This window comes from Gopherus flavomarginatus, chromosome 2 (genome assembly GCF_025201925.1).
Source record: "Gopherus flavomarginatus isolate rGopFla2 chromosome 2, rGopFla2.mat.asm, whole genome shotgun sequence".
NCBI classification, from domain to species: domain Eukaryota; kingdom Metazoa; phylum Chordata; order Testudines; family Testudinidae; genus Gopherus; species Gopherus flavomarginatus.
The window spans coordinates 184,147,179-184,164,687 of record NC_066618.1 but is presented as its reverse complement, the minus strand read 5'-3'; the positions used below and the strand labels follow the sequence as shown (position 1 = coordinate 184,164,687).

Genomic DNA, 17,509 nt, shown 5'->3' with positions numbered 1-17,509 from the left:
GTACTGAACTGGGAATAAGCAAGTAGAAGACAAAGTGGCATGCAGAAGTGCAGATAAAACTGGGCCATTCAAATGCAATCCAGTGAATGTAAATAGTGGATTATAGGATTTTCAGTTGTTCCTATTGCCAGTGAGGAATAGTGGCTCACCTGAGTGTGCTTAAAAGCTGCACTTAGAAAAAGTGAGAGCAAGGTCACCCTGCTGACACAGACACTCTTGTGAGGGAAGAGAACACAATCTTTCACAGCCAGCTGCTCAGTGCTGCATGTTGTGTATTGGAGAGTATTCTTATTAGCTTGAAAACCTGCATAATTTGCAACATTCAGTTTATTTCACCGTATGGACTATGCATACAAAAGAACCTTGCACATCATCTATCTTGGTCACCCAGTCTCATCTGCAAACCAGGATGGAAGGAGGGTGCACCCAGATAGTTTCAGCTCTCCAGGGTGCACATGCAAATTCTGCTGGTCTGATTCTAATCTCACTTACACTGGTTTAAATTTAGTGGAGTTGCTCCTGATTTGCACCAGTTAACTAAGAACAGAATCTGGCCCTTAAAACACTAGCATTTTCCAGACTGATGGCCAAATTAATGTTTACTGTTGATACAGTAACTCCCGATATTTTACAGTAACTTAAAGTCATCCCGGTTAACATTGTTTTGTTGTTACATTGTTGATCAATTAGGAAATATGCTTGTTTAAAGTTGGTCAATGCTCCCTTCTAAGGTCATTTGGCAGCCGCCTGCTTTGTCCACTGCTTGCAAGAAGAGCAGCCTGTTGCACCTAGCTGGTGGGGGCTTGTAATCAGGATGGACTGGCAGCCCCCCAACAGCTTCCCACTTCCCTAAGTTCTCTGTGCTGCAGCTGCCCAGCACGCTAGCAATTGCCAGCATTAAGCTGTCCCTGCCCCACTGCCATGTGCTGCTCCTGCCCTCTGCCTTGGAGCTGCTCCCAGAGACTCCTGCTTGCTGTATGGGGGGAGGTGGGAAGTGGGGGGCTAATGTCAGGGTGTCCCTCTCCCCCCTGCTCCAGCACCCTACTTACCCTGCTGAATACAAGCTCTAGCCCAAAGGCAATTTAGTTTTCAAGTGTGCTTCCTTGTTTTCTTTCTCAATGTGCTACTCATTAAAATTCTGATGCAGGAACCATCTTCATCTCATTTGATTTATTTCATTTCATATAGATTAAACTGTAATTTCAAACAATGGAAACTATTATGATGCCATGTGCAATGTCAGCACTACATGCAGATACTTATGTTTATTAAGGTATCCAATAATAGCACCCAAATGAAATCTAGCTGAAGGAAAGGAATAAGCATTGGAACAATTTACTCAGGGTCATGGTGGATTCTCCATCACTGACAGTTTTAAAATTAAGATTGGGATTGTAGTGATATATCTGAGGTAGAAATTGGTCCTTAGTATATGCCTTCATACATTCACAGATTCCAAGGCCAGAAATGACCACTGTATCACACAGGCCACAGAACTTGCCCAAAATAATTCCTAGAAAGAGGTGGTTTTTCTAAATAACCTCTTTCTAGGAATTATTTTGGGCAAGTTCTGTGGCCTGTGTGATACAGTGGTCATTTCTGGCCTTGGAATCTGTGAATGTATGAAGGCATATACTAAGGACCAATTTCTACCTCAGATATATCACTACAATCCCAATGATTTCAATGGAATTGCATGATTATAACTAAGGGAAGAATTTTACCCTAAAAATATTCTGGATATAGAAAACATTCTTGTTAACTATGACAATATAAATTTTAAAGATTTTTTAGATTCCTGACATAATGTAAAATCTATTTTAAATTAATGTAATTTAAATGTCACAAATGACACTTTGCTGAAATTTGATGCATTTTATACATGGGAAATGTTCTGCCATGAATATTCATTATCGAGACAGTATAAAATTAAATCTGTTCATGTTTTGCCATTAAGTTAGAAATGATTAACATTTTAAAATTACAACTTTTAAGCATAATGAACTGGTTATCAGACACATAATCATGGCAAACCTCATTAGTACCAAAAGTGTATGTGATCTGATGGTAGATGACCCGGGATATTCTTTCAACATCAATAATTTTCAGATATATTTAGAAAAGCTTACACATTTTAGGCCTGATGCTACACTTACTGTTAGGTACAGTGGGTATCACTATGAGTAGTCCCCATTAAACAAATAAGTCTGCTCAGACTAGTTACTCATTATGCCCAACAGTACATGTTGCTAAGAATTACCCCTCAACTTATTGTTAATATGCACAATTTAACAGTATTGCCAATTCTAACAATATTATTGGGAGTCTCATGATTTTTGGTGTGTTTGGTGTCCCAGTTCTTGGAAGCAAGTGATTATGTGAAAATTTCAGCTTCCATTAAAAAAAAAAAAAAAAAAAAAAGTCTGTCTTCATGGTTGCAGAGATACATTCGAAAACATGAACCCCAAAGGCTCATCAAACAGAAGGCAAGTAAATAGAATCCCCAAATGTATTTTTTTAAATCTAATGATTTTAAGTCATTTTTCCAAAGCACTGGGTTTTAACTGTTGCACAAATAATTTTATAATTTTTACCTGATACATCTGTACTCATTTTGTGCCAAGGGATCATGTAGAGTCATATTACCCCTTTCCACGTAAAGCATAGAAAGTGGGCATTTACAGCTGGATACTCTGGTTTCTTAAAGAGACAAATTTTGCCACATCTTCCTGGAAGCATGGGAGCAGCAGTGGAGCAGAACTGTACCCTGAAAATCATGTGTAATCCAAACAGCTGTAGTAAAAGCCATCAAATTTTTGGCTCTTGACCACAGATGTGTGTGTGTCCTGCTTCCTCATGATTCCTAGCACCCCTAATCTACAGCAATAGCATCTCAGTGACCATACTTCTATAGGCTCACTGCCCCATGAATATGCTCACATAACCATGTCAATGGAGTAGCTCACGCCCCCTAGGGTGGTGTACTATTGGACATTCTCACAGGGCCCCTCTGATGGAGTGCTACAGGAATGTAGTGAAAGTTAAAGCTGCTTTAAGCTATTTCCACCAACATTTTCAGGACTTTGAGGGGGAACTTACTGTGTGTAATTTTTCTTCTTCATGTTTCTCCACTTCTGAAAAGCCACACCCTGCTCTCTCAGCACATGGCATAAGGCCTGGATGATGAGTTGTTATTTTTATATGAACTGGTACAGCATAGGCAAATCTTCCCTTTACATGCGCCACATGATCTTTTGCCCCTCTGAAGCTTTCCTCACCACAGAACAGAATATAGGACCTGATACAAATACTACCGAAGTCAATTGGAGTATTTCTATTTACTTCACTGAGTTCTGGCTATGGCCAATAGTCCTTAATCATAAAAGACATATTCTCCCTAAGATATTTATCCTGAATTTAGGTGTATATTTTCAGTAGACCAGGGACTTGTCTTTATGTTTATTGGTGTGAAACAGAGACAAAAAATGAATTGTGCATGCAAATTTCAGAGTTTGCACCTTTAGTCGTGCTTCAAATTAGACAGTTAAAAGCAGAAGTACTAAGACTGGATTTATAAATCAACTGAAGATGCAAAAATGCAGGCACGAATTCTGCTGATGCAAGTTGTGATGGCAAAGGAGTGGCCATTCACACAAGCCCTTTAACAAATCTCTCTCTTACAGTAATGTGTAGTCAAATGCTGTCATTTGGGCTCATGAGGATCTCCATGGCAGTAAAGCAAGGAGAGAGTGTGGAAATTGTGGCAAAGTAAGTGGAATTTGTCCAGGTAGGAATTCTTGCCTAATATTGCTTAAGAAAGAAACAAAACTGAATACATATTAACACCTCCCCACACCCCACAAAGCCTTTACTTGGATATGATTTTAGCTACTTCTTCATTGTTCTTATGAACCCCAATCTCCCTAAGCTTACAGTTACAGTAGCTTTAAAAACATAAATCTGGCCTTTAGGTTACCCATTTATCGCATTTCTAATCTGTTAACACCCTGAATCCAGGGTATTTTATATTCCTATATAGTATTTGGGGATTTTACATTTTACAACAATCCAAAAGAGGACATTTAATAACATTTTAAATAGCTAAGGTGTTGATTAATTGGCTTAGTGGCCTAATGCTGTATTTAAGGGTGGCCAAAGGGTAAATTCAAAAGACTTCAAACAAGGTTTTCAAATCAAGTGATGAGCTTTAGAAAGAATTACAAATGTATGGGATGCAGTTTTCCCCAGGAAAATCCAATAATTTCATCAAGCCACTTCATATTTTTAACAGCCTTTGAAATGGTTTCATAAACAATGACTTATTTTACAGAATGAAAAGATAAGTATCTGAAAATAATTATTGAAACTTGTTCTTGACCACTACAGAAAATATCATATCCTTCTATATAATTCGGGATGTGCAGGGGGATGCCATGGGAAAAGCCTACCCTGCCACTGGAAAAGAAAAGAACTGTACATCTACTTAGCCTCTGAAAAACATCATTCATAGTGCCCTTCCCAGTAGGCCTCAAAATGACAAAGAATAGCCCTTTGGTCAGAGAAAGAGAGAGTGAGAATTACTCAGTGGGGTTAGGGCACTCACTGAGGATGTGGGAGACCCAAGCTGAAATCCCTGCTCTAATGACTAATTAGTTATTTATAAAAAGTGGAACAGCTTCAACAAGAGAGACCCACACCAGAATAGCCCAGTGGTTAGGGCACTCACCTACAGTATTTGCAACACAAGTTAAAGTCTCTTCTCCACATCAGGCAAAGGGGAGGAATTGAACCCAGGTTTCCCACATCCCAGGTAAACATCACTACACTTACAGTTATAAGGAGACCAACACCATCCTTCTCCCACTGTCAAAAGATTATGAGATTGAACCTTTCTTCTCCAGCCTTTTTTTAAATCTAGCTGTTTAAAAATGACTCCAAACAAAATGTTTCATGTCACGTGACACCTAAACTAGAATTTCTGATGTGCCAAAATTTTGAGGTTAAACAATTCTCTCTGTGGTTTTTCAGAACTTCCAGAGAACCAAAATAATCAGTTGTTCGCCCAAGTTTGTGGGAAAGATGCCACTGTGTGTGAAAACATAAGATCCCTTTGGTTTCAACTAAAGAAGGATTCAGTTGAAGAAGGATTGGCCAACACTCACTGCTGTTCCACTTCATATCCCATTCCCGGTCTCTTCACCACAGAAACAGCTTCTTCTGAGAATTTTCTGGCTCCTTTAGCCATTCATCAGCCTCCTTATCCTGCTCCCTCCAATCCCTGCAAATTGTGATTAATGCTGCTTTTTTGTGTGAGTTAATAACTATTTCAAGAGCAGTACCTGCTGACTCCACATATCTGTCCAGAGACCAAACCCACTTTTCTTTGCAGCCAGTAATATTATGGATTTTTGGTCAGCCTAGACCAATCCACACAAGCAGTCAATTTCCTAGACACTACTGTGCTAATAAGCGATGGCCACATAAACACCACCCTATATCAGAAACCTACTGACCGCTATAGTTACCTGCATGTCTCCAGCTTCCATCCAGCACACATCACACGATACATTGTCTACAGCCAACCTCTAAGATACAACCGCATTTGCTCCAATTCTTCAGACAGAGATAAACACCTACAAGTTCTCTATCAAGCATTCTTAAAACTACAATACCCACCTGCTGAAGTGAAAAAACAGATTGACAGAGCCAGAAGAGTATCCAGAAGCCACCTACTACAGGACAGGCCCAACAAAGAAAATAACAGAAGCCACTAGCCATCACCTACAGCCCCCAACTAAAGCCTCTCCAGCGCATCATCAAAGATCTACAACCTATCCTGAAAGATGATCCCTCACTCTCACAGATCTTGGGAGACAGATCAGTTCTTGCTTACAGACAGCCTCCCAACCTGAAGCAAATACTCACCAGCAACTGCACACCATACAACATAAATACTAACCCAGGAACCTATCTTTGCAACAAAGCTCGATGCCAGCTCTGTCCACATATCTATTCAAGTGACACCATCATAGGACCTAATCACATCAGCCACACAATCAGGGGCTCATTCACCTGCACATCTACCAATGTGATATATGCCATCAGGTGCCAGCAATGCCCCTCTACCATGTACATTGGCCAAACCGGACAGTCTCTTCGCAAAAGACTAAATGACACAAATCTGACATCAGGAATCATAATAATCAAAAACCAGTGGGAGAACACTTTAACCTGTCTGGTCATTCGATGACAGACCTGTGGGTGGCAAATTTGCAACAAAAAAAACTTCAAAAACAGACTCCAAAGAGAGACTGCTGAACTTGAATTAATATGGTTTAAACAGAGACTGGGAATGGTTGGGTCATTACACTAATTGAATCTATTTTCCCATGTTAAGTTCTCCTCACACCTTCTATGGGTCATCTCAATTATCACTTGAAAGGTTTTTTTTCCTCCTGCTGCTGATAGCTCATCTCAATTGATTGGCCTCTTACAGTTGCTATGAGTACTTCCACCTTTTCATGTTCTCTGTATGTATAAATATCTCCTGTCTGTGTGTTCCATTCTATGCATCTGAAGAAGTGAGCTGTAGCCCATGAAAGCTTATGCTTAAATAAATTTGTTAGTCTCTAAGGTGCCACAAGTACTCCTGTTCTTTTTGCAGATACAGACTAACATGGCTGCTACTCTGAAACCTGTGATTACTAGGATTGGCATGTGTAGATCAGTAGGGAGAATAGTCCTCTTAGTTTGGAAAACAGCTTTGTTTCTTTTTAATCAGTCCAAGAGGGCTTGAATGATAGAGTATACTAATTGAACAGCATTTGGAAATTCACAGTAGGGAATATTTATAATACTACAATTGATCTGTATTTGGAAACAAACAAATATTTATTTGAAAACCAATTAAAGAAAGTAATGTGAAAAATAAACTATTATTATAATCTGATTGGAGGGGCAGATAAAGTTCGCGTTGCTTAATTGTTTATAAATTGTTTTTGAGAAACATACCAACTCCTTGCTCTACCCAAATTATGTAATTGCCTGTGTGTGTGTGCAATCTGGCAACAATACAGATAACAGCAGTAATGGTATAATTATAACTTGCAGCTGAAGTAGATAAATAAGACTGTTTGCTGCTAACTAGTGGTTGCCATTAAATTTAAGGGTGAAAAAGTATAGCACTAACTCCATCTGCATATAGATAATAATAATGGATGTAAAGTTCAAATAAAGCAAAGCAGCAGCACTCTGCATCCTATCCCAGGGAGTATCCTGGAACAAGACAATGACCAGATCAAAAGGGGATGCAACCCTGCTTGTAGCAGCTGGCAGGAAAAACACTATAGGCTGTGTTTGAGCAGCAGGAGTGTACACATGAAATGCATTAAATGGGAGGAAACCCATAGGTGTGTAGGGAAAGAGATATTTCCTGTGCCCTAAGCATCACTTTAGTCCTGACTGCATCACTGAGTAGGGGAAATGACATTCCTTCCTCATTTCCACCTCGCTTCCCATCTCCATATACACGGACACAGTTATATACGCACTCACACAGAAACACACAGCTCACACACATTGACATACAGGAAAACACGGCAGATACAAAGCCGAGAGAGAGAGAGAGTTACTCTAAACAATTAATTATTAGAGTCCATTTTTCTTGGTAGCACACAGACATTCTATTCAGCACCACCTGGAATGAACAGCTCCTCATGTTCATATGTGCTCTGGAGTCTTTCCCTGACCGTAAACCTCTCAGCTCTACACCAGTGCAGTAATTAAATTTTAAATAAGAAAAAAGTAATATCTGGTAGTTTCACAATTAAGAAACAGTACTAACAATGGACACATAAAGAGAAGAGATACAGATTGTCAAGGTTCCTTCCCCACTCTGAACTTTAGGGTACAGATGTGGGGACCTGCATGGACACTTCTAAGCTTAGTTACCAGCTTAGATCTGGTATCGCTGCCACCACCCCCAAGCACTACTTTTCTTCCCTGGGTAGCCTTGAGAGACTTCACCAATTTCCTGGTGAACACAGATCCAAACCCCTTGGATCTTAAAACAAGGAGGAATTAACTCCCCCCCTCCTTTCTCCCACCAACTCCTGGTGGATCCAGATCCAACCCCCTTGGATCTAAAAACAAGGGGAAAAAATCAATCAGGTATTAAAAAAAAAGGCTCTTAATTAAAGAAAAGAACGGTAAAAGAAAACCCTTTGGGAGAGATTAGCATACCAGCTACTCTCACAGACAACAGATTCAAAACACAGAGGATGGGCAAAAATCTTAATACACACAAGAATACCCACATTTGATAATTCCCTTAATGGAACCAAGACAAGTTAAAAAGAAAAACAAACATAAACCTATTTATCCCTTTCTAAAACTTACGACTCTGATAAGAGGCTGGTTCCTTGATCTTTTTCACTCCGGCTGAAACTGAAACTCTAAACAAAGAAAAAATTCCCTCCTTCCTTTTGAAACATCTTGTTCCCCCATCGGTTCCTCTGGTCAGGTGTCAGCTAGGCTAGGTGAACTTCTTAACCCTTTACAGGTAGAAGAGGCATTAACCCTTAAACTATCTGTTTATGACACAGATAGATTCCAAATGAGCTCCGTCCAACATACAGTAAGTGCTTCTACTTTCTGCAGTGAATACAATTTGATACCAGAGAGCATAGCTCTTACCCTGAATAAGCAATAAGTATACAAAGTAAAGGTTCATTGAGGGGCCAGCTATGAATTAAGTGTTCTTGTTTAATTGCACTTTTAATTGTTTCATGCAAGCTACACATACAATAACTTAAGGGATAACTATTGTACCAATACTTCTAAAAATATAAAATATTCAAAGTAATTCTTAATAAAATGTACACAGTTTGTTTCCTAAACCTAAAATTCAGCAGACAAGTTCAGAAATACTTTTTGCCACAAAAAATGTATATGAACCTTAAAAATATACAAACACACCATTCCTTATAAACAAGAGGTTTTCAAAACCTAACCCTACACCATACAACATAATCAGATCCAGTAGAAGTTTAACCATCTTTAAAATAAAACTGGTTCTTTGGAGTACGGGTCCTTCTGAAATTAAGGGCCCTTAGTTTATGCATTCTTGGAAAACAGTCACAAAAATAAAACCAAAAGCTCAACAATGGAGCAGATATCACTGGCATATTTCACTGAGTTAGGTCACTAACTCAAACATGGGTTGCTAAGCAATTTTTTTTAAACACACACTCAAACTACCCAGTGCCAGATGGATTAATGAAAAAACATCCACTCGCAGTGCTTTCAACAGTTTTATTCTGTTTCTTCACAAATCTTTCCAGTGCTACTTCTTTGAATTATTCCCTTTAAAGGAAGTCCATTCCTGAGATGTTAGAAATGGAGCTTTAAAACACATAAATTAAAAAGGGAACTAAATGTACTTATCCAAATTTCATAGGAATTACAGAAGAAAGAAAGAGCAGCATTCTACCTGACCTTCCAGGACTTGCTGTAGTAATGACTGCAAGTCCAGCTCAGTGTAGAAATGTGAGGCACTAGGTGACCTGAAGGTACCTTCCTCTCAGCTGATAATCTATTTATAACTCCAAGGCATAATGTCACCTGTGACAGTGAAGGCCAACATGGAGTTACTTTCAGCAATCAAGTAACCATGCGCAGCCTGTTTTCATTTACACTTCATCACTTTCTACACACCACCAACCCCTTCCCACATCCCTACGTCTTGTCTGTTTTCACTTTCGGTTCCTTAAAATCAATGCTACCTACTGGCATCACTTTCTAACTCCTGCCTTGAAATGTCACCCAGCCAACCTAAAGCTTTATTCAATATTTTTTTAAAAACTAATCATGACCAGAAAGGGATAATCATACAGCAAACAACATAATCAACCAGCCATAGTCAATGGTAAACACAACCTTCACATTACTAGTTACCAAGGGTGTAATTATAGTGAGAACAAAGGGGACGAATCTGTCCCGCACCAACTTGCAGTCTGGAGGAGAAAACAGCTACATCTTTATCACCTCGAATTTGCAACCTGCTGAGGGGGAAGGGAGAGAGACTGCAACATAGGAAGCAGGAGCTCTCAGTCAAACTCTCTTCCCACAGTGAGCTGTTGAACTGAGGGACTCTGCTGAAAAAGGCAGTTGCATTGTCGGATCCTGCCAGTAGGGTTACTTCAGTGTACCCTGGGGGGGAAAGTCAGGAGACTGAAGCTGAGACTCCTCTCTAAAGTTATCTCAATTCCCTCCCTCCTATGCAAGGGGAGCCTGGTCTGGTATGGAGGAAACTGAGTAACCACCCAGGAGCAGCTGTCTCCTCCTTTCCTCAATTTTGAGGGCAGGTAAAGGGAGGATCACCATGGGCAGGAGACTCTGAGGAGGGGAATGGCCCAATGGAGAGGGGAGGGGAACAGGCCTGGTGGGAAAGAACCTTGAGAATGGCAGGAGTAATGTGAAAGGGGATCTGGGAGGGAACAGGCATAATATTGGAGGACCTCAAGGACAGGGAGACAGAAAGAAGAGAGGTGAAGGGCAGCTGGAGGGCAGCTCTGGGGGCAGTGTCTATGTGGCAGGGGTGGGGGGAAGAGATGAAGGATGGATGCAGAAAGAAGAGGGTGAATTTGGGAGCTGGAGGGATGAGAGAAGACCTGGGAAAGGTGGAGCAAATAGGAAGGATGTGACACATTGAGGGATAGAGATAGGGAATGTCAGGGTGATTGTGAGAGAACATGGGATCTCATGGGGCAGAGAGAGTGGGAAGGATATAGGTGTAAGTTTCAGACTAATCTTGGGGACAGAGGCATGGGAGGAAAGACTGGAGGAATTACAAGTGGGACAATGTGGGTGATTTCAGGGGAGGAATGAATGCATTTGGGCAGAAGGAGAGACTGGTGAGAAGGCGGAAGGAAAAGTAGTTTGAAGGGGAAGGGAAAAGAATGATGGGCTATGAGAAAGGGAAGGGATTCTAGGGGTTGAGGAAAGGAAGAATAGAATGAAGAGTCTGCAGAGAGAGATGTAGGATTGGGGGGAGAGAGAGTATTATTGGAGAGGACAGAAAGAGAATTAGGGGCTTGAGGGAAGGGGAGAGGAAAGGGAGAATGAGAGTTTACAGGGAGAGGGAGGTGAAAAGGAAATTTGGGAGGAGGGAAATAGGTGTTGGGGACAGGGAAGAGGAAAGGGGGATTTGGGAGTAAACGGGGTTGAAGGACAGACGGGGAAGGAGGAGCATGGTAATAGGAGGAGGGATGTTTGGGGAAAGGAAAGGAAGAAAGAATGAGGGATGTAGGGCTACTTGGTAGACAAAAGAGGAGACAGCTTTTGCGGGGAGAGTAGTTTGGGGGCAGAGGATAGGGAGACTAAGTGGTTTTGGGGGCCAAGTGAGAGATTTGGAGGGAGAATAAGGGACATAGAGGAAAAGGGAAGGGTTTGAGGAAAGGGGTGGGGAATAAGGTCTTTGGGGGAAAGGGAAGAGAGAATGAAGAGTCTGGGGAAAGAATGAGGTGTGAAAAGAGAGGACATTCTGGAAAGCTGGGAGGAGGATAGATGGATGGAATGTCTGGGGAGAGTTAGGAATCTAGACCTAGATGGGAGATAAATGAGGAAAGATATATTAGGGGTGATTGTGGTACTGTGTAGGTCTCTTTTCCCTTCCCTCCCCCCAAAAAAAAACTTCGAGGGGGAAATTACTGCACTGCTTGCTTACTCCATGACAGGAACTGAACGCTGCCACCACCACCACGTCTTAGTCCTCTCCTCCTGCCCATGCATGCTGCCCCCTCCCGCCAGTTCATTTTGTATTGCACCAGTGTCTTACGGCTGGGGAGCAAAGGGAGGGGAGAAATGCTTGTGTGACCGTGACATGTCAGAGTTTCACATACCTTCAGCAGCGCCCTGCACCCAGCAGACACAAAGAGGCAGAGTGGAGTGCAGCAGCAGCAGCAGCAGGATGGGAAGGGGTGGGTGCCAGGGAAGGGATGAGCACTGGGGCGTGTGTCGGTGTGAGTGCACAGGAGGGGGGATGGATAGGGAGAGGGGTCGCTCTTACCTCTCCCAAGATTGAAGGAGATCCTGGCCTCTGCGAGGTAAGGGGTGTCACTCTTGGACCTGACTCTCCTAATGGGTCTCCGGTCTATCTCCTCCTCGGAAGATGCCGCCATTAATGTGGGTACGGTGAGCAGGGTCGCCCGGCGAGCTGGCGAGAGAGAAAGGCGAGAGAGGTGGGGTGGGAAAGAGGAGATGGAGGGAGGGAAGAGGAAGAGGCGCACACACAGAGGAGGGGGAGGGGGGAGCAGAGGAAGGGAAAAAAGAGGAAAAGAGAGAAAGAGGGAGAGGGAGGGAAAACCCGTTAAGGATCTCTGGACTGGAGCAGCGAGACCGGGAGACGCTGCCCTGCCAGCCCCTCTCCCTGCAGCCCCGGCACAGGCGGAGGGGGCAGGGGCAGGGGTCACCTGCAGGCGCAGCACAGCGTGTCCCCCCCTCCGTTCTTCCCCCCCTTTCCTCAGCGGGGAGGGCCATGTCACAGGGCTAAAGTGAGCTGATTATCGCCAGCAATTACTGGCTGGTGATTAGAATGGCCAGTGGGGTAGGGAGGGAACCTCAGCACCGCCCCATTGATTCGGGGCTGGGAGCGTTGTGTGACGGAAGTGTCTGCTTGGGGGAGCAAGTGTGGGAGAGAGACACACACATCCCCTCTTCCCCGGGCAAGCGGCCAGGCTGCTGAGGCACGCGGAGGTGGGAATGACAGCACCAGTGGCTGCTGGTACAGCTGAAGAGGCGGTGAAACAGGACAGGCTGTGACTCTAAGGTGACCTGACATTACAATTGCTGGAGTGGGACTCGCTTTTCCTTTTAATCAGTTCGTGTTCTAATATTTATGCTCGTTCCGTATAATCCTCAATATGAAAAGAAAAGTTTGCTTCTTCCACACCTCCTCCCCCCTCTTCCTGTAAGTGGGGAAAGAAAAAGCAGCAGTGTGAGGACCAACCACAACATGCACCAACTCCTAGAGTAGCTGAAAACTTTTGACAGTATTTTGGGATGTGCAAAGCTCCTTGAAAGTTCTGTTTATAAGGTCAGATTTGGGGAATATTGTACTAGGACCCTCTTCATTGCTGGAAAGGCTGCCACAAGACTGAACTGCTTAACTCCCCAACCCCTATGTATGCATAAATTTTCCTTTCTGTGGACAAACACACTGACAATAATGGAAGCATTTATAGGTAATATATTTTTAAGTGCCTAAGTGACCTAGAAACCTCAGTTTCGTTTATAAAAGTGACTTAGGCCCGGATCCTCAAAGGTATTTGGATGCCTAACTCCCACTGAAATCAATGGGAGTTAGGTGCCTAAATACATTTTGGGATTTGGGTCTAAGAGCTTAAGATATAGGCTTCTACAGCCTTTTGGCACTTTTGAATATTTTGCTCTGTATCTATAAAGCATAAATGCCCTTAATCTTATTTTTAGAAACAAAAAATGGTTTTGTGGTTAAAGCATTGGACTGGGACTCAGGAGATCTAGGTTTAATTGCTAGTTTTGCTGCAGACATTCTCTGTGGCCACAGGCAAATATCTGTGACCCAGTTCTCCAGCCGTAAGATAAAGAGAATACTTCCTGTCTCCTGCCCTTTTCTGTCTTGTCTATTTAAATGGCAGGGGCTGTCTCTTAGACTGTTTAGCACATTGGGTCTTCAATCTCAGTTGGAATCTCTATACGGTACTGTTAAACAAAATAATAATAATAATTAATAAATGCTAACATCATTAAAAATAAACAGAATAATAGACTACACAAATTATTTTCTCACATAAATAGTAAAAGAGATGAGAAATATGAAAGATGAGGGAATTCAGTGGAGTTGAATTGAGTTACAGTAGGTATCCACATGGTTATTATAAAATGTACACCTCTACCCTGATATAATGCAACCCAATATAACATGAATTCGGATATAACATGGTAAAGCAACGCTCCAGGTGGGGTGGGGTTGCGCACTCCGGTGGATCAAAGCGAGTTCGATGTAACGTGGTTTCATCTATAACGCAGTAAGATTTTTTGGCTCCTGAGGACAACGTTATATCTGGGTAGAGGTGTATATTATTATTTATTGGGTCAGTTCATTCCAATAGACCCATCTTTCCTTAAAGAAAGTATCTGAACTACTTGTAGCCAGTAAGTTGTTCATGTCTCTAAATTATTTTATTCTGAATTAGTCATTGGTATGGTTGAACAAACAAAAACCTACTTTCCTGTTGTGTTTTAAGTCTCTCCTATCCCTTCCAAAGCAGTGAGGTAGGACAAGGATAGTCTATCCAAATACCAATGTCATAGAACAAGTATTGCTGTTTAGTTTCCTTCTGTTCAAAATGCACAGGAATTTGAAAATAGAGATGGGCGTGTACCTGAACTTCAGATCTGAAACTCACCTACTCCTAAATTATTGGGAAGTTTGAGCCTAGACAGAAATCTGAATCTCTCTTTGTGGCTCAAGCCTATCTATATAATTGGCTGAAAATCGAACCCAAATCTGAATGCTCCTGAACTTTTGGGAAGTTCAGAGCCAGATGCCAACTTTCACAGCTTGTGCCCATCTGTAGTTCTAAAGATTGCTCTTTGTGACAGCAATTCCAAAAGATGTCAGGGTAGCAGTAGCTCTGTGGGCAGCCATTATGACTTTTGCAGGGTTAAGTTATTTTAGGACAGTTCCTTCACTCACCCCTGAAAATTCAAACTGTTCTTGTCTGTTACTCTTGATGGCAGTAGATGCTATTAATATGCTGAGGCACTCTGAACACTTTTCCATGGTTGTACTGTTTGGTATAGTCAAGAGATATTTGAAATCTGCTCTTAAATCTAATAAATGTTGACACAGAGCTTTAATATTTCTGAGGTGGTTTAGTGGTATTATCTGACAATGTGTGCAACCATATTACCTTAGACTGTGATCCTATCAACTCTCCCTAGCTAATCAGGGAGACGACGTGGGTGAGATAATATTTTTTATTGGGCCAACTTCTACTGGTGAAAGAATCACCTTGTCTTGCTGATATCCTAGTGTCTCTTTCGCCAGTAGAAGTTGGCCCTGTCTCATTCAGTGCACAGGACAGATCTGCTCTGGGCGTAGAGCAAGGTTGTGCAGAGAAGGAGGCTATTCTCAGTAGAACCTCTGCCTCATTTGATGTTGAATTTGGAACATATGTAGTAGTAAATGAGGCAGGGAAAGAGAAAGGATGCTCTCACTGTTAAGACAGTTGAAAGCTGTGCCAAAGAATTGGCTTCTGTCCCTGCCTCTGCAACAGAGTTCCTGTGTGATGCTGGGTAAGTCATTTAACACAACTTTTCAGACATGGTCACTAATTCGGTGTTCCTCATTTTGAGGGTCCCCAATTTGGTACCTCTGATTTGTAGAAGCCCTGAGCACTCAGAGCTGAAATGGGAGTCAGTAGGGGCTGTGCTTTGAAGATATAGAATGCTATAGAATGCTAAGCACTCTGAAAAATCACGTCCCAATTGTTTCAAATTGGGCCCCCAAAATTAGTGAATACATGGATCTTACGCTCTGTGCCTCAGTTTCCAATCTATAAACTGGGAATAATAATATCCTGCATCTAACAGGCGAGTTGTGAAAATTAATTCATTAGTATTTGGAAAGGACTCAGATACTATAGTAATGAGTGCCATAGAAAAGGCCATGAGGATATTAATAATTCTGTCTTCAAAGCAGGGCTTGAATAATATGCAATAAATAAGGCATAGGGCCACATATTAAACAATGAGGAGAACACAAAATTTTGAATAGCTGCTCATTAATTGAGCACTGTCCATCCTGTGCACTGATTGTGGACAAGGCAGGGATTGTGTGGAAAAAATAATATGTGATCATGTTAATAAAGACTGTATTATAATGCACACGCACAAGAGAATCAAATTAAGGTTGCACAAGCTAACTCAAATGCTTGACTTTACAACCTTAATAATATACCTTTAATGTAGTTTTATTTCATATAATGCAACTATAGATGCCCATCCAGTGCTCTGACCACCTATCATTAAAATTAAAAATCATAACATATAATGAGGATTCCCCACAGAAATACATGTACCTCAGCCCCACTTCTTCCTTAGCAGCCTTAGCAAACAGAACAAAAAGGTTGCTTAGAAGATTAACTCTTGTATATATTGAGGGAACTCCAGCTTGAGTGTCTCTGCTGATCTCAGGATATTTCAGAGATGGGAAACTGAAGCTGATGGGGAGAGATGCGATCTGTCACGTAACAAGGTCCAAAATCATTTAGGGATTTATAGGTTAAAACCAACACTTTGAATTCCATATCCATATATATTAAGGGAAATAAGGGGACCATACCCATCTTGTAGTTAAGACCCTGCCTGGCCTGACACTTGGAAGATTTGGGTTCAATTCCTGATGCTGCCATGCACTTGTTATATGACCAAGGCAAGTCATATAATATATCTGTGCTTCAGTTTCCCATCTCTGAAATATGGATAATGATACTTTTTTCCCTTTGACTCTTCCTGTCTTGTCTATTTAGATTCTAAACATTTCAGGTCTGAGATGACTCTTGCTGTATGTATGGACAAAGCCTAAGACAATGTACCCCCCGCCCCACGTGCCCTCTTCCATCTTGGCTGGAGTCCCTAGGTGCTACCATATTACAAATGACTAACAATAAAACTGCATTTTTCTACTGGCTGGTTGAGAATGTGATCATAAGCAATTTAAGGCCAATTCTGTAGTCCTCTAGCTGATATTATTTCCTTCAGCAGTTAATGCTAGGTTTCTATTTAATGTCTGTCAATCAGCAAGTCTTAAATGTCCAATAACTATCAGGTTTAGCCATGACAGTACATTATTAACTAAATTTAACAAAAGCTGCTACAGTGTATGTTCATTTTACAGAATCATATGGCCTACCACAATGAAACAGTGCTGGAAGTAGCATCTATTTCTGTTATGGGCTGAGCTGTTTTTTAAAAAATATTTTCTTTTCAAATTTCATGCTAATTTTTAATCGAGCATTTTGATTTGTAAGATCAAAGCATAAGTCAAGAGTTGGAATATATTTAGTAATTTCAAACATTTAGATTATGATAAAGCAAACATTTGTAGTGGACTGTAAACTGTAGCAACCAATCAACAGGAATTAACAATAATGAGGATGAAAGAAAATTACCCTCTGCACTGGAAATATTGTATACAGTATCATCAGTTCCTCAGTTAGGAAACATTTTTCATTTGCAAAATAAACATATTGTAAAAATAGTCATTAAAACAAATTTAGGGCATGACTTTTGGAAAGTGAGTAGAATTATTCCCATTCACTTCAGTGGGAGTTGGATCACATTCTTAGAGACCATTGCAAACTTTTGTTTTATAGTAAGCATAGTTTCATCTGGTGAAACAACACACTAAACAAAGGTTCAACTTAGTGGCCTGAGCCTGCAACTTTGGTTTCAGTGAGAGTTG

At 41.4% G+C, this 17,509-nt stretch overlaps 1 protein-coding gene across 6 annotated transcripts in view; it reads right to left on the bottom strand.

Moving 5' to 3' along the window:
* PHACTR1 (phosphatase and actin regulator 1) overlaps positions 1 to 17,509 on the bottom strand; it is a 460,275-nt gene that overhangs the window by 433,555 nt on the left and 9,211 nt on the right. For all 6 annotated transcript variants that reach the window (XR_007772753.1, XM_050941593.1, XM_050941595.1 and 3 more), the window contains exon 3: positions 12,068 to 12,214. Coding sequence is in view for 5 of the 6 variants with exons in the window: in XM_050941593.1 (XP_050797550.1) it covers positions 12,068 to 12,214 (147 nt within the window). In the remaining variant the exon portion in view is untranslated. The remainder of the gene's footprint in view (positions 1 to 12,067; positions 12,215 to 17,509) is intronic.